At 37.5% G+C, this 22,613-nt stretch overlaps 1 protein-coding gene across 1 annotated transcript in view; it reads left to right on the top strand.

Annotated features, from left to right (window-relative positions):
* LOC135467389 (uncharacterized) overlaps positions 1 to 22,607 on the top strand; it is a 44,981-nt gene extending 22,374 nt beyond the window's left edge. The window contains exons 4-10 of the mRNA XM_064745163.1: positions 557 to 2,186; positions 3,298 to 3,428; positions 4,889 to 4,918; positions 5,562 to 5,708; positions 6,494 to 6,616; positions 16,849 to 17,121; positions 19,977 to 22,607. Coding sequence (XP_064601233.1) covers positions 557 to 2,186; positions 3,298 to 3,428; positions 4,889 to 4,918; positions 5,562 to 5,708; positions 6,494 to 6,616; positions 16,849 to 17,121; positions 19,977 to 20,159 — 2,517 coding nt within the window. The 3' untranslated portion in view covers positions 20,160 to 22,607. The remainder of the gene's footprint in view (positions 1 to 556; positions 2,187 to 3,297; positions 3,429 to 4,888; positions 4,919 to 5,561; positions 5,709 to 6,493; positions 6,617 to 16,848; positions 17,122 to 19,976) is intronic.
* Positions 22,608 to 22,613: the final 6 nt, after the last annotated feature.

Genomic DNA, 22,613 nt, shown 5'->3' on the forward strand with positions numbered 1-22,613 from the left:
GTATCTATTTAGATATATTTGGATTACATTACCTTATGATGATGACAAAGCATCATTTGCCTTTGTTCCCAGTCTGCACTAGTGTGCATGTCTAAAAATCTATGTTGTATTATATATTGTGGGCATATGCATAATGTCACCAGAGAAGTTTCAAGAAGTAGGTTACAAAGACCAGCGCAGACAGGCAAGGAAGAGAAAATACTTCTTGTGAATGTACGAAGACATGATGATTTTACTGTAAATAAGTCCGTAATGAACATCGACACACCTTGATCAGGATGGCAGGATAATCCGACTGTGATGATATTGTGATGGGCCCACCATGGGCATAGGATATTGGGCTAGCATCTGGCTGTACTATACATGAAAGGTGTTTATGCGTCATGCCTTGTACCTTTGTTTTTAGAAACTCTTCACAATGACGCTTTATCTGATATATAAAAATTTAAATAATTAGAAATGTAATACTGGATTGGATCACCTTGTTTAATATTTGTTGTTGGCTAAACAGAAATGAATTCTGTGATTATTTTTACCTATTTTCTGTTTCTTTCAGGAGTCCACCGACGATAGCAGTCCTAGCAAGAGAGGTATGGGCAATGTCCAGTCTTCCCCAGGTGTTGTGGCCAGTGTCCACTACAGCCCAGCATATGGGGTGGCCATTGGCCCAAAGTACACCAACAACAATGGCCGGCCTCCCTGGGTGAGACAGCGTAAGCTGGGCAGTCCCAGTGAGAAGCAGACATGTCTTTCTGATCCACCAAAATCTCGAGTGAAATCGTCTAGTGCTAATGCGGAGAAACAAGTCACTGATGGAGACAGTGACATAGGACTTCCATTTGAAGGTGCTGAGAAATGGTGTCACGATGCCAGAACAGCCAAGTCACGGACTGCTCTGAGTCCCTCCCTAATTGTCAACTGTAGTCCCCAGTCTGTTCAGGAGAAACGCTTTCACTACAGTCAGTCTGATACGAAAGGCACAAGTGCACCTGGAGGTTATGGTATGGACAAGGACTCTGATGAAAACAAGCTACATATACGACTGTTACAGGACAGTAGTGTTTTGTTAACTCCCCCTGATGAGGATTGTGTCCCATATGTACGATCTGCCCCACACTCAGACCAGAACTCTGTCAATGAACAGTCTCTGCTGTTAGACTTCAGTCGTGAAGCCAGCCCGTATTCTGGTGAGGAGAACTCTTATGTTGAATCCCCTAGTCAGGCTGGATCATTCAGAAGCTCCAGTAAGATAAGTGAGTTTGATGAGAGTGAAGGAGAGTTTGGGGCAACTTCCCCACTACCGCGTCTCTCTAGCCTGGACAGAAGCTTTAAGCACAATCTGCTGAAACGTTTAACAGAGTGGACGACTCTGTCCCATGAGCTGGGGTCTAAGTCTGGGTCTGGCTCTGGCTCTGGGTCCATCTCTCCTGATGTCAGATCCACCCCTGAGCGACGCATGAAGAGGAGTATTACCATTGGCAGCACGGGCAGCATGTCTGGTATCGAATCTCCAGTGACAGAGCTCGTTGGCGGAAATGATATCGGTTTACGGACTTCCAAAAATCTTGAGGATATTGAAGATGAGATTCACCAAATTTTCAGCGAATTTGATTACCTTAATTCTAAGCTGAGTGATTTGAAATCACGTAACAACACCTCAGGACGCATCGAGCCATTGGTGCCCGACGACCCTGAGATTATGGGCGAGATTCAGGACAATGTAGCATTGCAGGAAGAGATAAAGGAGGCGTATGAGCATTGGTGTCGGCAGGCCCAGGACCGTGGGCTGAGAGGCCAGAGCCTACCCCCGATTGACTCCAGTGGCCGACTTTCCTCCAGAGGGGCTAGCTTCATGGAAAGAGACTTGTCCTGGGATGCAGGCGACATCGCTGGCGATGGCTGCCTATTTGGGAAACACACCCCAAATCCCATGCCCTCTGTTTGGCTATCTAAAGACGGTGACAGTGTGGATGTTGTGAACACCCTCTCCACAATGGGAGAGGAGCTGGATGACCGTGAGTGGAAGCAGATAGAGGAGAGCACAACTCGTGGACAGGCTATGCAGCTGTCAGACAGTCGTAATACCAGTCGTAGCACAAGCCGTAAGGGCAGCATCAGCCCTGAGGACTCCAGCATTACCTATGATGCAGATGTATCTAGTGCTGACTGGGACACTTCTTCAGAGGGTAAGTGATGAAGCGGACAAATACTAGACAGTTGATTGTATTATATTTAACTGTATGTGTGTTACATGCACAGTTACATACTGCAATATTCTGGTCAGCTTTGTAGTTCCTTAGGATTCTTTGTGGGTGTTTGAACTCTTGTATCTTAGTTAAAGCTACATACAATTTAACAATGTAATTGACAATCATTGCATACATGTACATGTACATTTTTTAACTACATGTACATATGTTTGCTCGAATACTACAACATATTGGTTATGAAGATGCCCGTCTCAAAATTCATCAAATAGTCTGCTATAACAGTTGTTTAAAGCACTGTTATATTACAGGAGGTAACAGTCAACAGCTTGCAGAGCTTACAGATGGGAACTGTACATTTAGTGTATGATAGATAGCAACAGTTATCTCCCTTAGAGACGGCAAGATTTTGAACTGTGGATGGATGTTACAGAGGGCAGAAAGATTTATGTGATTTATTTAGTTATTTGGGCCAGAATTATGGTTTGAGGAAACTCATGGCCATCCATATGTTGCAGTCTGCCCTTCCCACACACATTGTGGACAGAAAGAAGGACAGTAGACTTCAGAAAGATGATGAAGTATTATCGCCCTGGCAGTAGCCTAAAGCCAATATTATAGAGGGAGATTACATGGATTATGGACTGACTCCTACTACTTACTATACATACTTATATATTTACTGTTACTTCCCTGTGCCAGTAAATTGGTAAATTTAGTTTTTACTTGTTTTGAGATGAAAAACTATATTACCTGTACATGCACATGTCTCGTTACTTTTTTGGAGAACATTCATTTTGTTTCCTCTTGAAATAGGTCTGTTGTATTTGAAGATTGTCTCTGTTTGATCTACTTATTTGTTTGTTTTTATACGTAGTCCTTGCTTGAGCAATATCAATGTATGGGAGTGTGGAAACTGGTGGTATCTTTTGAATATGTGTCACATCAAGTTATATTTTGTTACATGTATTACATTTCGTAAAGATGTCTTTGTGTATCAGTTTATTTACTTGTTAACTGCAGCATCATGTATTTCTGTTACAATTTGTTGAAAATTAATATTGTAAAATTCTTGTAATGTTAATTTCAGCCCAAGGAGCTAGGACTCAAGAAACGAGCAAAAATCCCCCTATCCTCTCTGTAGGTGTGAAGATAGATATAATAAAGTACTCTGAGCAGGAATGGAAAGGGAAGACCCCAAAGTCTGAGGCTATCAGAAAGGTGAGGCTACACGGATATCCAGTACATGTATAAATGTAATTGTGGATCTATCAACAGCGATGTTGTTATCTGAATTACCTCCCTTGAATGACACTGCAATTGTTTGTGGGTCATGGAGGGGATTTGCTGAATAGGAAATACTGCATTTGGCTGAAAGTCTGGCCTGTAAACATGCACTTTCAAAAGCACATAAAGGCCTTAAAATGATACATTTTAAATTTTTCTGATAAATAATTGATCAAACGTCATAAATAAGTCACTCTGAAGAGACCCTGTAAGGGAGCTGAATCAATTAGAGTCAGGCAAAATGTGTCACGAGAAGAGAAGAGCTAAACTTGTGTTGAAATACAGTAACTTGTGCTTGAATAACTGATGGTGTGTGTGATATGCCAAGTGGGCTCATATCTATTGTTAGGAGCAGACTGAAAGTATGCAATAGGTGATATCAAGGAAGACATTAAGGAATAGCACTGTAGCCCTCACTGGCCAAATTCTTTTCATTGGTTCAGATCAGACAAAACACCAATTACCAGAATATGTAACTCAGCTACATGTAGTTCGTCATCTGGCTGTTACCACAAAAAGGCTCTACATCTGTCTGGCAAGAAGTGGGTTTCCGTTGGGTCTCTGCCAGGTTCTCTTCTCCAGAGAATTTACCCACTCTATTTTAAGTGTAACGTTTCTTGAATACTGTTGCTGCAACAGAGCTGAAATATTGCCAGTGGTGTGTTAAGCAATAATCATTCATTCATTCATTCTGGAATACTGCTTACTACACCAAGCAAGTAAATATTTAGATGTTCATATCACATGACATAGGTTTGAATTGTTTTTTTTTTATGGAAACACATGTATTATATATTGTCATTAGCAGTGAAGAATCTGGCTAGCTCATAATAGTGATGCAAAGTGCCCATGAAATCCACATGGTGTGTAATTGATGTCCTAGCCTTTAGTGTGTTTATCATTGACTGCCTGGTTGTCATATATAATCCCCCATCTAGTCACTATACATGTAAATGTACCACTGTGTGCTGTCTTCTGGGTAGAAGCTTCCAGTCATACATGTACATATGAAGATGGTGGAGACTAATATTGTACAAGTATCTAAATATCATACGTACATGGGAAGATCTTCCAGCAACCTGCGGATGGTCGTGGGTGTCCCCTGGCCTCTGCCCGAGATTCCGCCCATTATAATGTTGGCCAGCGTCGTATTAGTGAAATATTCTTGAGTATGGCGTAAAACTCCATTTAAATAAATAAATAAATTACTAAATTGAATGTATCTAAATATGTTAAATCATGTTATCATGTAATTGTGGTTTACTTATGAAGTCAGACAAGCATGCTTTCATATTGAAGATATGTAGATGAGAACTATTCAAGTCTGTCAAAGAAAATTTTTTTTTTTTGATTTGATAACCTCTGTAACGTAGGATACATGTACTTTTCTTAAGGCACAACAAAAATGGAAAACTGTGCAAAAGGTAAGTCTTGACTAGGCAGGTTTTGGTATTTCTGTACATATCGAGCACATCCTTAGTTGGAAAAGTGGGCTATACATCTAATTGTTAACTAGATCTTTGATGCAAACACGTGATCTTGGAAAATACCCCATTCTGGCAAAACTGCCTCTCTCAAAATGTAACATTACTGATCACAAGATCCGGTTCTTTTTCATACTCTGACCCACTTTTTTTTTTGCGGTAAAAGAAAACCCTTCCCCTCTTTGGTTGGGGGTGTCCTCTGTGCTTAATACCACAGGTGGTGACTTAGGCTGAAGCATGCAACACAACACCTGATATACACATATATAGCTAAAAACATTGTGTGTGTGCATAAAATACATTTTACATATTTATTTGTGTGCACATACAGGCATCATTTTTGAAGTATGAAAATGTCTTGGAGAAAATATTACCTTTCAAGGAGAGGCCTCATGGCATTGTGCTTTGTTACATTGCAAACACCATAAGTTACATGTACCCTTCATTCATACCTCTTTTTTAGTACTTGTCCTCTTCCCAATCTTATGACAGACCTTTAAATGCTAGCAAACATGTGTTTTGGTCCCTAAAACTTTCTTGTAGTGTACAGGTAACTATAATAACCAGATTATTTCATCTGCAGGGTTACCAAGAGGTGACAAGAAGGACTGGGCTCTCGTGTATGAGGATCGTCAGGGGAGATAACTATTGTGCAATACGTGCCTCATTGTTCCAGCTATTCAACCAGGGAATACCAGTCAGGCTGTCTCGTGAAAATGTCCTACAAAAAGTGAGTTTGCTTAAACAAAAGTTTGTTGTTTTTCTTGTTTGCTACATGTAATGTAGTTGTGAAGCAATACCCAGAGCAGGATGAAGTGATTAGGGATCTTTGCCTATCTTTATGCTGTGCTGTATTTCAGTATTTTTGCTGAATATTGTTCTAAGTTAGTAAATTTTTCCCTTTTCCATCTTCACACAAAGGGCCCTCTCTGGCTGATTCAACTAAAGTGCATGCCATAGCTTGTCAGCCATTGCTCCATGGTGATGGGGCTGTGTGATTTAACCCGTTTCTTCAGTTGTACATGTAGCTGTAAGTCAGGAGAGTTTTCAGATGACTGATGATGGGCTGTGGTGTCAATGCTCTTGCCATCGTAAACCTTACCACTGTTGTGCCATACTCTCAGATTAGCATTGAATCTGAATCTCAATTTAAATGAATGTGAACATGACACATCTCAGTGTTGTACACGTAAAATAGATATATGTATGTACATATACAAGATGTGTGTGTGTCAGATAACTTGGTATTCAATCTCAGTGTACATGTATGTTAATGTTATCAGATAATCACCTAAGTTGGAAATGAAATTCATCTGAATATTGGGTACATTTGAGGGAGTTTTCAGAAAAAGCTTCTCTTCTTAAGTTATAAGGGAGGTAACTCCACTATAAAAAGCTACAAATTATCTACCCATGAGATAAATACTGCTAACTGTCTTGGATGATATCCTTCAAGCTTAGTCCATGTGTACAGACACAATATTGCATGCCTCTTGTTTTTGTGCTGAATTGCAGCTGAAGAAAATGGTGAATCAGAATACAGGCGGGATCAACAGCTGGAACTTTGCTAACAGAATTCCTGCAAGCAATAAATTGTTTGAAAAAATGTCTACTTGCATCCAGACATTTTTCAACAAGGTATGTGTTATGGTTTTTTTTTTAATCTAATCTTAAAACAGGGAATTGTAATACCCATACTTTCCCATATTACACAACACTGGATCATGGCTGCTTCAGATAAAAAAACAACACTACCTAGCTCTAACTTTTTGGATCCCACATCTTCCAGTTTTGAAAACACAGGGAAAAGTGATAGCTGCTATTCACAGTCCAAGGATGTATGAAGAAAATGTGCTGTTTTGACGCATTTTCCTCAAAGATAAAGACCATATATAGAGTACCATGTGCCCTTTGACTATATAGGGTGGACAACCAAATCAGGCATTGTTATTTTTGTTCTTATATTTAGATATAATATTTAGATGTAAACCCAATTTAATGAACTGAATATTCATCTGTATTCATCAGTGCTCAAGTCAGTGTGTACGATGAATCTCTGGGCTAATGTGGCCTTCATCTCCCCCACCCCTCAGCCTCCTAAGCCCAAATAATAAGAGATAGCTATGAGCAAAGAAATACTGCAACATCAGTAAAGAGCATGTGTCGTGTTTTTTATGCCTTCAGTAGTCTGACAAATGCGAAGCAGTTATTTCTGTTACACTCTTCTGATTCTCCGTGGTTTAAGTAGCATTGCAGTCAACTGTACTGCTCCGTCAGCAGGGTCAGAGCTGTTTTTTTTAACACTAAAAGCCTTCCAAAAGGTCACAGAGATTTCATATGATAGATCAGTTTGAACATCTGCAGTAAAAAAAGTTCTAGAGCATTTGACACTTATTTGATTTTACTGTTAAGTGTCATGACTTAGTTTCATAAATAATAAATTTTTTAGCGATTTTACCTGCGGTGATTTATTTCGCAAACATCTTGTTCATTAATAAAGGTTAATGTCTTTGTGTATTTTGCTAGAGTAGCTGCACTGGAGAGCAATTAGTTGTAAAACAATACGGCATCATATCACTTGCTTTATGTTTATGTAATACTGTGAAGAGAAAGTTAACAGCGTAGTAATTTTGACATGGAAAAAAAAATCAACTGTGTTTTTCATACCATTTTCTGTTCATTACCTGCCTTAGCATGCTAGTGTGGCTCATTGACCCAGGAGCCTCTCACCTACAGGGTGTATGTGGTGTATGCTTCCTCTTTGGCTGTATGTGGGGAGGTCTTCCAGCAACCTTTGAATTGTCATTTCTCCCAGGCTTTGCCTGGTTTCCCCCCACCATAATGCTGGCCACTGCTGTATAAGTGAAGTGGTTATAGGTTATTGAATGAATACGGGCTGATGTGGACAGGTTCTGTTGTTGTGTGGCGCCAAAGCAAGAATGAGTCTGCGAGTATTCGTTCAATAACCTATTTCTTATACACCAAACATCAGTCATTTCCCAAGGTAACAAATTTTGGTCGACGAAAATGAAAATTTGATACAAAAATATAAGATTCCAAGACTTGCAGTATTATTTTCATGAATGGCACAAGAATTGACAAGTGTTAGACACTGATAAATGAGAATAAAGAAAGGAAAAACTGAAAACAATAATTATTTATTGTCAGATAATAAAAGTTTTTTTTAGAAGGGGCCATTTGTAAAATTGCTTCCAAAATTTGACGGTATGATCTTAACATAAAAATGTGCAGGTAAATGAACAGGTGTTGACTGCTGTTATTATCACTTGTTTTTTACCCCCGGTCAAGAAACATTGTGTCTTCTTGACATCAGTTGTCAATGAGATTCCACCCTCTGACTCCTGAGGATGTTAATATCTGCCAGCCGCCAAGGTCACTGAACACAGCTGTCCTGCACTCCTCTAGTTTGTATGATATAAAAGCTGTACAGTTGTAATAAATCAGAAGGAAATCGGGAAGGTCTTGTGACATCGTGTATCAAGTAGCACAAGCAGTGGCAGCCTCATTGCTTTTAAAGTGTTTCACTTTAGGACCCAGCATCCACCATTACAAAAGTTAGAAGGATGAATTTATTCTATCTCAAACCATACCATTCCAGGCTTTGTACTTACATACATGCACAGTGTATGCGCCACATACTGTACATGTTCAGGTACTAAACATTAGCAAACGTCCAGTCGTAACCTTTCTACAATAGTAACAAAGTCTGTTTTGTCCTGTAAAGGATACTTATGGTATATGGTCAATCCAAAATGTTCTGTTCCTCTTGGGAATTTGTATTTCAAACTATAATTAGGTTTATAAGTACATTTTTTAAACTCCTCCGAATTGTTATCAAATTTCTATGGTAAGTGAGCATTTTAAGTACCTGTAAATCCTGTATTTTTTACATTCAAGGGTCTCACAGTTTTGTTTAACGAGGAAGCTGTGCATGATCATACATGATTACCGATCAGGACAGTTTTGAACCATGACCTGGTGAAGAAATAAATGATCTCGAAATAAATGTGTCAAGAGCCTGTTTTTTACCAAATTTAGTTTGAAGCATAATGACGTAGGATCCTATTGATCTGATCAACTTTTGGAGATCATTGTGTCCGTCCACTCATATTTAACTCGCTTGTACCAAGTAAGGCCATGTATTATGAGATAGGGAAATGGTTGAGATTGTGAGATGGGGAAAAGTGGCGGTGTCAGTGTCCGCTTAATCCTTTTTTTAACTTCTGTGGGCTTTAAGCATGATAGGAATTGAAGGGTAAGCTTTTTTCTTGTTCCCTAGTCTAATATATGGTGTATAAATGGACTTACTCAGGTCTGTATTGGTCTCTCCTACATGGATTGGAGTGAGTGAGTGAGTGCTTGGGGTTTAACGTCGTACTCAACAATTTTTCAGTCATATGACGACGAAGGAATCATTAGGGTGCATGCACGTGTAATGTGCCTCCTTGTTGCAGGACGGATTTCCACCGCTCTTTTATTTAGTGCTGCATCACTGAGACGACTTACCGAAGGCAAGTAAGCCGCCCCGCCCAAGCCATTATACTGATACGGGTCAACCAGTCGTTGCACTGTCCCCTTTATGCTGAACGCCAAGCGAGGAAGTTACAACTTCCTCTTTTAAAGTCTTAGGTGTGACTCGACCAAGGATTGATCCTGGATCTACCGGTCCCGAATCGGACGCTCTACCAACTGTGCTATCCGGGCCGGTCTACATGGATTGGATTGGAGGTTGAGCTTTGTTTTACCTCCTTGGGCTATGGTGTGTAAATGTACACTCCCAGGTTGAAGATTCAGCTTTTTGTTTAGCTCCAACATACAGTGTTAGCAAGTTATGTTTAATTTGAATGCTCATGGTGAAGGGCTCATGGATGGGTGTGTACATTACACAGGACCTATTAATACCACAAACACAGACCTTATGAACTTTCCCAGTATACCCGTACACTTGTCAGTGTTAATCATCAATCAGTTCTTCGTATCTACACAAGTAACTATCCATATATCAGTGATCTCTGTCATTACTATATGCGTTTTATTACTTCATGATATCTCATGTTCAGCACCATGTGGTATTGAGATGGTGGGAGAGTCAGAAGGGGGTGGGAAAGAGGTTAGAGACATTTTCCCTGCTTTAAAACATTTCTGTCAGTAAGTCGATCCATTAAATGATATCCAGTAACAAAAGACAATTTTACTCTGAGGTAGTGATTAAGAAATTCTCCTTAAAAGCATGTTAAATGGACATTAATCTTGTGAACCAAGTGATTTAAATCACATTATTGTGCTTAATCTTGTAGGCAAGTTTTAAAATATTGTGTACATATGTTCCTCCCAAGACAAAAGAATATTATACTTTACATACTGACAGTCATTCTCAGGTGCCAAGCGATTGTTCAGTTTTGGGTATTCGATATTGATAAAGCTACATGTACACTTGGGTTTTTTTATGCTGTATCTTTTAATATTGTCCCTTCCAAATAAATCTTCAACATTCTGTCTTCATTGCTAGTGTATGGGCGTTTTAATGATAGTAATGTATCATGTTTGGTACCAGTTTTTAATACTGTTCTATCTTCAGGCTTTAATAATAGGTGTTTGCTGTCATTAACATATTCTCACCGCAGTATGACTGAAAGACTGCCCATTTGGCATTAGATCCTAATTATTCCTTCATTCATTCTTCAGACTTCATAGATAGGTTGTTGCTGAACACACAACCATGTTGTAGATGTGTGTGTATAATAGTGGGAACATGGTATTACGGTGTTATTCTCTCTTATAGCTTTCATTAAAAGCTATTTTTTAAGAGACTTTTTTAAATTGACTTTTCTTGATAGCTGTTATGTGTAAATGTGAATGTGCTGACTTTTCTATTTTTGAACATTATTTTTCCAGTTTGAAAAGCAGGCCCATTTTAAGATGCTGTACAAGTAAATATAGATGGCTTTAAGCATTTGACAGAAAATCACACAGAAAAAAAGATTATATTTTTAGATGCATCAAACGCTGCTCTGATACTTTTATAGATACAGCTATGAATCCTAACACAGTACATGAACATAGAAGTGCAGTGCCCCTTTTCGTTTTTCAAGTAAACCCATTTGTCTTAGGGTTAAATTCACCAGCCTGTTTTTCATTATTGGAAGAAATCGGTTAAATCCAGTGATTATACATGTACATGTATCTGTCAGGATCTGGAATGGTCCAGAATGTACATAAATCAGTACTTTGAGTATATAAATTAGTATAAGTCCTTAATGGTTTCTAGTAGATAATGGCCTACATGCACCATGCATGTGTCTGTGGTGGCAATATTACAGGAAACTTAGGAAAGTTGAAATTTTTGTGATTGATGAGTGAGGTTTAATATGATAACATTCTGAAATTTTAGCAATCAAAGTACTCTGCTACAAGTGTCTTGCACCTGCTCTCTCCACAGTATCAGGTTATAATGTTCTCAGCTGTGGACTGGCTACAACTTCCTCCGGTGATGAATTAGGACACAACTTGTGACTGTTTCATTGCCGGATACAAGAGTTGTTCCTTTTGGGTTCGAAGAAATACCATATAACCCCTAACTGTTCACCGAAAATTGTCAGTGTGGTGACTCTGTAGAATGAAAGCATATGGATAGTTGAAGCCGGTGTGACTATGACTAGATGCATGTGTAGATTTTTTGTGAAGAATTACTCCCATTCACACCTGCTCAGCATAATAATCATCACAACATCCATCATGAGAATGTTCTCAGAATAACAGGTGTTTGTTTGATTTGTTTGTTTGATGACACATGTGGAAAACATGCCTATCTGCTGGAGGTTAAAAACATGTGTATTTTCTTATGTAATTGTAATTTTTTATTTGTTTATTGATCCTAATTGAGGATTTCCCACAGCTCTATAGCCATGAGGGGATCTCCTCAACATAAAATCAACGTATATACATAAAATAACATAGACAACAAAGAGAACAAATGACATGTACATGTACAGAATAAAGTGGTGGGAACAATGCAAGATCAAAATCAAATCATATTACTGCTGGGCTTGGATGGTGAATCTATTGGACATGATTATAAAATTATGTACAGATTTTAAGATCAATTGATTGTTATTCACGCTTAGTTCAGTTGAACCAAATAAGAGTAAAGTACAAATGTGTTTAGAACAACTAGTCAAAAATACAGAAAGGTGAACTCCAGGAGATATAATGCTAAAGATGCTTTTTAGGATGTGCTTTCTATGAGTGACATAGGTAGGGCAGTCAAGGAAATAATGAGGTGCATTTTTACATTTATGTTTGCATTTACTACTTTTCTGATCGTTGATAATGATATATTTAAAGAGGTCACCATGAAGAGCGCTCGGTCCCATTCTCATTCTACATAGCACAATAGAGGGAAAGGTGTCAAATGAATTATACACAGATGTTAGATCACGGTTAATATTGTCTTGAGAGTACAAAAAGTTCTTAACTGTTTCCAGTGAAGAGTTTTGGATATGACCAGGCAATGAATTCCATTCTTTGGTAGTCTTGTTAAAGAAGGAAGAAGAGAAAATCTGAGTTCGGCATTTAAATAATCGAAAGTGATGTCTATTTCTAAGATTGTAGGCATTTGTTTCGCTATTATACCTTTGAGTTAGTAAGGTCTTTAGGTATGGAGGAGAGAGGCCATTGACGATTTTATGAAAAAACATAATGCGCTTGGATCTACACCGACTGTATAAGGGTTCCCATTTTAGTTCATTTAAAAGAGATTTATATAAAGTTCGACGTAAGCCTCCTGTACATAACAGTTCTGCTCGGTGTGGACATTTTCCAATGAGTTGGATATTAAAACGCTGCAGTTGTCAAATAGAAAATCTCCACGTTCAAGCCAAAGTACAGTGTGATCATACACTTTCTAGTAAGTGTTCACCTGGCTCCACTAATCATATCCCTATTACTTTTCTTAACTATAGCTCTTACATGCTCATTCCATTTACCATTGTGTTGCAGAATAATTCCGAGATATTTATGGGACGGAACGCTCTTCATATCTAAGCCATTTAAATACAATCTCGGATGTGAGGGATTATTTTTCAATGATATTTAGAGATAAACAGTTTTGGTAGCATTAAATGACACAAGACATTGACCAACCTAGTTGGATAGACGTTCAAGATCACGATTAAGTTTAGCCTCAGATGTTGCTAAATCTAACAATTCTTCAGACAAGGATGTGTCATCTGCAAATATGTTAATATTACATTCAATATTCATACCAATGTCATTGACAGAAATTAAGAAGAGAAGTGGACCCAGTACAGAGCCTTGTGGGACACCAGCATATATTGGATAAGTTACGGACTCAGTGCCGTTAAGGCAAACCTTAATTTTTCTGTCACACAAATAATTTTTTAACCACCCAAGTAGAGGATCTTTAATACCCAACTGCTCTAACTTAAACAGGAGACCATCATGCCAGACTTTATCAAATGCCTTACTGACATCTAAAAATAGTAAACAGGTGTCATTTCCACTGTCAAGACTTTTGTATATGTCATGAACAATTTTTGTAAGCTGGCATACAGTCGAATCTCCATGTTTAAATCCAGAGTTCTGTAGTATAAGAAGATTATTTGACATACAATACTCATACAGATGTTTATGCACGACCATCTCCAAGACCTTAGAAAGAGAGGGTTGAAGGGATACTGGTCGATAATGAGAAATGTCATGTCTGTCTGCTTTTTTGAATACAGGACAGACTTGAGAGAGCTTCTATGCTGCTGGAAAGACAGCTGTCCGTAAGGAATAATTAAAAAGATTTGTTACGGAAGCTGCAATGCAATCAGCAGAATTTTTAAACAAGAAGCTGTTTATACCATCAGTACCTGAGGCTTCCCGTGTATTCAGAATCTCAAGGAAATGTTTAATCTCATTTTCATAGGTTTGTATACAACTGAGACGTGATTCTGTAACATACATAAAAGGTGGTAAGACAGGTACAGTGTGGTTAGGGGCCGACTGAGATGCGAAAAATTTACAGAATTCATTCGCCTTTTCAACGTCATTTGACACGTTTTTGCCATTGACAGCAAGAGGTGGAATAGGTGGTTATGCTTTCGATCCTAGTAGAGATTTCATTGTCCACCAGTATGTTTTTGTATCCAGCTGGGGGTTGGAGAGTTTACCTTTTAAATATGTGGAGTGATGCAGTTTTGCTTGATGTTTAGCATTATTGGCCTCGCTTCTACATATATAATATCGAAGTCCCCATCGGACTTAGTCAGTTTGTATTTTTTGGAAATGGCGATTCCTCACTCATATCTTGTTTCGAACAGCGTTGGTCATCCAAGGCTTTTCACGTGGTCTAATAATGACTTTCTTATTTGGAATCCATTCATTGCAACATGACAAAAACAAACTGCTCCAGACAAATAATTTATCATTAACATGAGAGAATATATTATCCACGAGACCAAATGGTGTAACAGAGAGAAGATTGCGCAGACCATACAAATCGGCACATATGAAGTCCCACACATGTCTTATAAAAGTCTTTGGTTTATCATTACATAAGATATTTATAGTACAATAAATAACGCAATGGTCGAGATTAGCCATTGGTGAGGCAACTCCGTAGTCAATTACATAACCAATACAATCCGTTTTAATTAAGTCCAATACTTGAACAGCATCATCAGTATATCGAGTGTGTTCATTATTAATTGGTTGAAAAAGATTTTTCCCAGCTATCATATCATAAAGGCTCCTTTTCAATTCGCTTATATCGTGGTATTTATCCCAGTGTAGACATCTATCGTTAAAACCACCCATTATCAACATGGCATCAGGATTTTCTGTTAAGACTGATGTTAAATTTTCTTCCAGATTACTTAAAAAAAGCTCACGTAAATGAGCCGGTTGGTTAGGTGGCTGGTAACACGATGCAATCAGCATGCTTTTGTTATTCTGTTGCACCATTATCCATAACATCTCATTGCCATTCTCTAAATCCTTAGGTCTAGTAACATTAACAGATTCCTTGCAATAAATTTCCGCCCCTCCTCCGTGTCTGTTTTTCCTTTCTATACAATACCCATCTAGATTAACACTATCATCAGGACTATCACCACTAAGCCAGGTTTCGCTCACACATATAAGATCATGATTATATCTTTGATAATACAGTGGACATTTCATCTAACTTAAAATAAGACAACTGATCCTCACCCTGAGCCAGTAAACTCCTGGCATTAAAGTGACGACCAGATAAATTGTGCTGATTTGGGGGTCCCTGGTTTCTATGTACATCACCACACTTTACTCATTAAGATTGCCATATGTATAACTAAAGAGTAATGCAGATTGCATAATGTAGTCAGAACAAAAAAAATAAACCTATCAGTCAGGGATTCAGTTCCCCGGAATATAATTCGCATGTTTTCAAATAATGTAAATAATTTTCGAAGATGTAGACTCACACATATAACAAATATAATTATGCCATGCCCCAATTGCCACTCTGCACTGACTTACGTTATCCTTGATGTACCGATAATAAACAAAGAGATAGCGAGTGAAAGCACATGCACTAAAACCTTCATGTAAATACCCAGTTCCTCAGACAAACACATAATGAACTTTTTCAAGATTATTAAATGTAACTGTAACTGTTGACCCAAAATACCATTATTTCTTGAAGAAATTAACTGAAATGATCCAACTGATTGTTAACTTACAAGAAAAAGTAACACAAAATAAAAACATAATACTATACACAGCACGAGTTAGGTGAATACCTAAAGTATGGGATAACAAAGGGAGGGTTAATTTACTATGAGGATCTAAAATTAAACACAAATAAAACCACAGATTAAATTAGACCATCAGTTCCTGCAGAGAGAACATGGAGAGAAGAAACTCATCTTCATCCAAAGTTGGATGAAGATGCTCCTGAGGCCTTAAAACAGGAAGTTGTAGCTTCTTCACTTGGCGTTCAGCAATAAGGGGGTGTGCAATGACTTTTTGACCCATATCAGTATAATGGCTCAGGTGGTGTGGCTTACTTGTCTTCAGTAAATCATCTCAGTGAAGCAACACTAGATAGAAGAGCTGTGGAAATCCATCCTGCAGCAAGGAGACTCCTTCAACATCACTGACTAAAAATTGTTAAGTACGACATTAAATCCTTTTGGATATTATATTTGAAATTTGAAATTTGCAAGCACAGACAAAATGTCCTTAAGTTAGTAAATAATTTTCAGATTATTTCGATTCATTTATGGCTTCCCCAAACAACATGCAGCTGGAGCTTTATGTCATACCCCAAATATAGGCACTGACACCCAACAACAGTTCAAGCAGTGATAGGGGGATTTTTAATGCACTAATCTGACTTGAAATAACTTAACATTCCAAGATTATTTGTTGAAATGCATGTTATTATTGTTATTTGATAAATTTGCCCTATTCAACACCTGTTTGGTATATGGAATTTAAGTACAGGTATTTGATTCTCATGAATACAGATGGCTGTTAAAGCCACAGGCCAGTCATGGGTGTGTTTTATTGTCTGTGAGTTCTCATGTACAAAGGTGAAACTTTGGACCTTGTGTTACCATTGAAAAGGATTACTCATTCTCACCATATGAGACTGAACATCATGACCCCTAGTAACCTGAAACTTGAAATTAGCACGGCTAATAAATCATTTCATTTTTGAACCCCCCCTAGTGAAAAGCCTTAACAAATCTCTTCAGAAAACAAAAATAAATAAAAGAAAAATAGGCAGAAAGAAGCGTACATGTAGATGTGTTTGGCGCTTGCCATAATTTTAAATGTGAACTGTGGATTATTTGCAGGTGACAGAGTGTAGAGAAGAGGCTAGTGATGAGCAGAGAGAAGCCATGGTACTGAAGATGTTCAACTCAGGTGTAGAGGTGGACCTCCAGCTGATGGAGGCTGTCAAACTGCTGATGTTCATACAAGCAGTGGATCTCTACCGCGACAATGTGGAGGGCAACCAGGTTGCAACCTTTGTCTGGCTCCTGTTTGCTCGTGATACATCAGAGAACCCTCATCTTCTCCTATCCAATCATATCAACACAATCGGGGACTCTGGAGGGCTTGAACAGGTACAGTGCAAAACAAGTCAATGTTGCATGTAGATCATGTAAAGAATGGGAAAGGTCAAGGTCACATGTAGGTCATGTAGACATGTAGTGGTGGTAGACAAGGTCATGTTATGGTGTGTTATTGTGGCATGTTCTATTGTTTGACCACATACTGTTCATATTGCCCTTGTCAAATAGATACAGAATGAGACAAACAAGGTCATTGTCTTTGGGACAAACAAGGTCATGGTCTTTGGTGTCATCTTGCCTGTATGAATTGTCTCATGTTTGGTGAAGGAAAGATGAAAAAACTTTATTCAGTTAACATGGAACAATTTTCAAATCTCAGTATAAAGACGGTGCTTCACTACTCAGGAAAGTGGTGATGTGGAAGATAATACATGCACTAGACATATCAGAATCCCAAAATATAAATTTGTCCCTAAAAATATCAATAATATCTTCATCTTCAGGAATGATGGGGAGGTTTGGATCTTACAAAGGCAAAGACTTGTCATATTAAAGTATGGTATAATATATACATTTTACATGTGGATGATGGAAAACAAGACAAGGCATACATAGCCTAAAAACTTCAGACATCACTCTGGTGGTTTCAGGGTTTGTGAAAACATCAGACAAATTTTAGATATGTTGAGTTATTCAGTACACCAGTAACTGCATGTAAGTCTAGCTCTGTTGGAAGTTATCATTAAACATGGTTATGCAGAGTCTCTGTTGAACTCACCATGAAATCAGTATTTCAGTATATCCTGACAAAAAAAATTACATCTAACAGCTTTGTTTGTGTGAACACATACTTTGTATAACCATGTATTTCAGTATATCCTGACAAAAAAATTACATCTAACAGCTTTATTTGTGTGAACACATACTTTGTATGACCATGTATTTCAGTATATCCTGACAAAAAATTGCATCTAACAGCTTTATTTGTGTGAACACATAATAACAATAAAAAAAGAAACCAAAAACTTTTTCATTTTAACAGATGTGCAACTGGAGGTAAAAGTACATTTAATTGGGGGGGGGGGGACCTCCGTGGCTTAGTTGGTTAGCATGCTTTATCTCAAGGATTATGGCTAAAGCAAACTACCCTTTAATAATTCTTCTAACTTTGGGAGATCTGGTCTGCTCTTTTGAAGCAGTATACATATAATTGTAACAGATATGTAGTTTGTCTTTTCTCACATGGTCAGACCATCTAATGAAAAATATAAACTTATCTTTACATAACACCCCCCCCCCCCAAAAGAAAATTGTTTTATGCTTTAAGCATTAATAATATAAAAATATTAGAAGAATTAGGAAGTTTTATGATGAAGTTTCATCTAGATGAGACATCAGTGTAGACATAAATTAAGGATTTTCTCTCTCTGTGTCAGGACAGATATATCGTGGGATATTTATGGGTTGAAGGATATATATGTATGATTCTGTTAGTTCTAGGCAGATATTATTTCTTGGATTATTGTTGAAATAATGTCCTTCCTTGTTGGCATACCCTGCCTTCGACTGTGATGTGAGGTTTATTATTCATTAGACACCTGTCACACTGTCTGAGAGTAGATGGAAAACTTATACCAGTATATTTTTTCTTGAAGAGAAAAAAAGCTGAAAAGTGAAGTAACCTTATGGATCATTGAAAATTATGCATTGAAATACATGTACTTCACAGAATAAAGATTTTTCTCATTTTTTAATAATTTTATACACAAGTATATATTATTATAGGGAACAGTGCATAGTCATTCACACATACACATATTAGTATTTGGTTCAGTTCTTCAGTAATAATGGACATAAATACATGTATACAGGCCAAAGTAATGATAAACACACACAAACTAACAAAGACAAATTTATGACTTAGTTTGCATGTATTCATATAATTATCTTATAATTATTATGTAGCTCTGCTCGGTTTCCTCCCACCATAATTCTGGCCGCCTGTCACGTAGGGGAAATATTCTTGAATACGGTGTGAAACACCAATCAAATAAATAAATATAATTATTATCTTATATGTTTATCACTCATCCAATTTGACAGCATATTGTGTAAGATCAGGAACTCCCAAATTGAGTACCATAGTGTCATACCTGGGCATGTGTTAATCTACAAACTGCAGACTGAGCTTCTTTTCTGCTTTGAGAACAGGTGTTTCATGAAAATCTTATTTGCACTGTTTAATTCAAATGTCAGCATGAATTCGCCCTCAGAATTGATAAGCATGTACTTCGTGAATAGACATTGATTAGCTCAGCGGCAGCTGTGTTTATTGCATCCTCAGACAGTAACCCGCTTAACTCATTGCTGTTGCTTTGTCCTAAATAACTGAGATATCACACTAAGCATAATCAGGCACATTGAGAAAATTGAAAGAGTCACAGTTACAAGTTATATCTAAAACCCAAAAACACATTTGTTTCCTACTGATGTAAGGTATGACTGACAGTGCCCTCAGAAGAAATCCAGATTAAAAGCTAATTATTAGTTACCAACCAAATAGCTATATATGCTTTGCACCCCTCTTCCAAAATGACTAAGGTCATATCATTTGCGTTTTCTGTAAATATGACTGATCAATTTTTGTGTGATCCATTTTGTTGCCCTAAGTTAAAGTTAGAAACCATCTTGGTCCATGCGTATGTGTTGTATATTTATTGTGGGATATGCACTCCTGAAATTACATGGCTAAGTCCCTTCTTCTAAGGAGAAGGATCATATACGTGTAGGTGTACATTGCAGATTCTTGTAATTAGCATGTACATGTATGATATGCTGTATAATTATCAAAAGCGGGATTGGGTGACATTGATCTTTGATTGTATTAACTTTTTTTTTTTTTCCAGATTGAGATGTGCCTTTTAAGCTATACTCTGGGTGTTACTATTCAAGTGTTTCGATTGGCAGATTTTGGTAAGGCAGATTTTGAGGCAACGTTTTCCGGCGAGGATGATCACAACAGTAACAAGACAACAACTTTGACCCTGTTAGCAGAGGATGATCGACATTACAACGTCTTGGTATCTTAGGACAGAAATGGAGAACCTATTCCTGTGAGACGTAATATACAGGGATCAGGGAACATTATTTATAAGTCTTTTTTCTCCTTATTTGCACAGTACTGTTAGCTTGTTGAATTGGAATGGAAACATTTTATTTTAATAGAAATGTATTAAAACCAAACTTGAAAGAGGCAATATTCTTATTATAAAAAAATATTTGTTTGTTTGTATGTTTTCTCAGTTAGGTTTTCCCAAAATCCCTTTGTCTTTACTAGTCAGGAGTTACTATTTTCAGTTCACAAAGTGTCTGTGGTTCAGACGGGCAAATGGTGTTTCAGTATTAATTCAGTATACTGTAAACCTCCCACATGTTTCTCCTTGTGGGTAATTCTTATAAAAATTTGTAGACAACCTTGAGTGCAGTTATATGTTTATAATTTATCACATAAAGAGTTGCTAAAAACAACAGTCTTGATATTTACTGACAACTCAAATGAGCCAGGTTTAATATCACCATCTGCGTTTTTTCATGTGTGATCTGTCTATCTTCTTGTCACATCACACTGATGAAATACATAACTTTTACATGTCCACATATATTAGGTATAGTCAGAAGTGGTGGGAGAGAACAAGACACGCAACATCACTTTACACTTAAACCACTATACTCCAGCCTATAAAGAAGTACAGTGTGGGAAGAGTATTGAAGACGTCACATTTAAGATATTTAGTGAAATACACAGCACTAATAACGGTTTATTTGCATTAATGACACCCTTTATTTATTTAAGTCATGGCTGATAAAAACTAATCAAAATGATAAAATTGAGAAGCAAAGTCTCTGTTCATTGAAGTGTTATATTCTTAAATTAACAGTCACCAAGAAAATATATATTAAACAAGATGTTAACATAAAGTTTCAAACCAAGAAATTTCACTTGACTTAAATGTACATGCGTAATACATGTTTGAAACTTTTTAATAGCCCTCTTTTTAATAGTAAGTGTTGCAATGTACCCCAAGAACATGTGCGTCTATGTCCACAGTGCTGTGGTGATCTTCAAAAGGGGTTTTTAATAACATCAGTTTTGGGACATTTGGGCATAGTCTTCACAGAAATTAATCATGCAATTAATTTGTAAAAAAAAAAGTAATATTCTTCAAGCCGTCAGAAAAATGTCTTTTCCTTATTTGGTTGAGGCTTCGTGACCAGCCAAAATTTTGTCATACCAATGAGATACCAATAACTTAAATCAGGAAACTGTTAAAGTATGTATGAATAGTTACAGATTTTGTTTCACATCAGCATTGTTACACCCACCGTGCTCATTGCTGCACATTTAATGTTTATTTAAAAGACTGATGGAGTGAGGTGAACAAGAGATCAGCAGAGTGTTAGAAAATTACATGTACCATGCAGCACTTTAGCTTTAAAATGTGTAACTGTTAGCAGAATTATGCCTAACTTTTATTATTTTAATTTACATTTGTGTGGAAAAGTGCTCAGTTTAGTTAATGTTAGCTAAGAAACATGTGATCTGTCTTATGGGTTGTAATCTGTTTTCTGCTATTCTGTGGACTGGTGGTGGTCTATTTATAAAGTTATAGAGGGGTTGCATGACCTGCTCTTGCCAGCCATATTGGAGGACTGTGGATATACCAGCCCATGTTAGCAGGACGCCAGTATGGCTGACTGTCCATTGTTCTGTGAGGGTGATTATGTCACTGCAACCCCTCTATATTCTAGTTTAAGGTTTGGGTGTTTAAAGTGGGCTATATAAGCCCTGTTAATAAAGTCTTGTTTGATGTAGGTTGTATGTATTTCAAGTCTACCACATCCATGTGACTTGTGGCCAGTTGAATGCTCTAGTAACAGTTGTTCCCAAGTTATGAAATGTTTTCAAGATGATGATGCGATTTTGAATCTCAGTTCTCCATTGAACCATAGTAAGAGTGTTAAGATGGATGTGATACACATTCGCGCAGCCACATGGCCTATGTGCAAGTTTTGTATCAGTTACCTTTTAGTTTACATTGACAAGGGAGTCCCAAGTTTTACCAGATTGAAGCATGGAAATCATAGTTTTTCTAGATAGCTATCATACCAAGGAAGAAAACCCCGATATGCCCTACTAAATTACTGCATTGTGGCCTAATTTACATCTAAGCCCTTCTAACTTTGTTTATACATGTTTTTGATGGACGTGGAACATGATTTTTCTCAAGCGCTGACTGCCCAACTAATGTTCGATGAAGAACTCTCGTTTAGGATGAGGTTCAAACCTCCATCAGCTATCCTCAAAGATGTTCTCCATTTTTCGGGTATGAGTTGATGCTTATATTTGATTTCGAATCTTTGAGGATACTGGTAAATTCCGTTTAATATTCCTTTTCCATTAGTTTGTAAATATCTTAGCGCTCTGTTTTTAGTATTTACCATACAAACTGATATATGTGTTACCGGTACTACGTGTTGCTAAG

This window comes from Liolophura sinensis, chromosome 6 (genome assembly GCF_032854445.1).
Source record: "Liolophura sinensis isolate JHLJ2023 chromosome 6, CUHK_Ljap_v2, whole genome shotgun sequence".
Taxonomy (NCBI): Eukaryota; Metazoa; Mollusca; class Polyplacophora; order Chitonida; family Chitonidae; genus Liolophura; species Liolophura sinensis.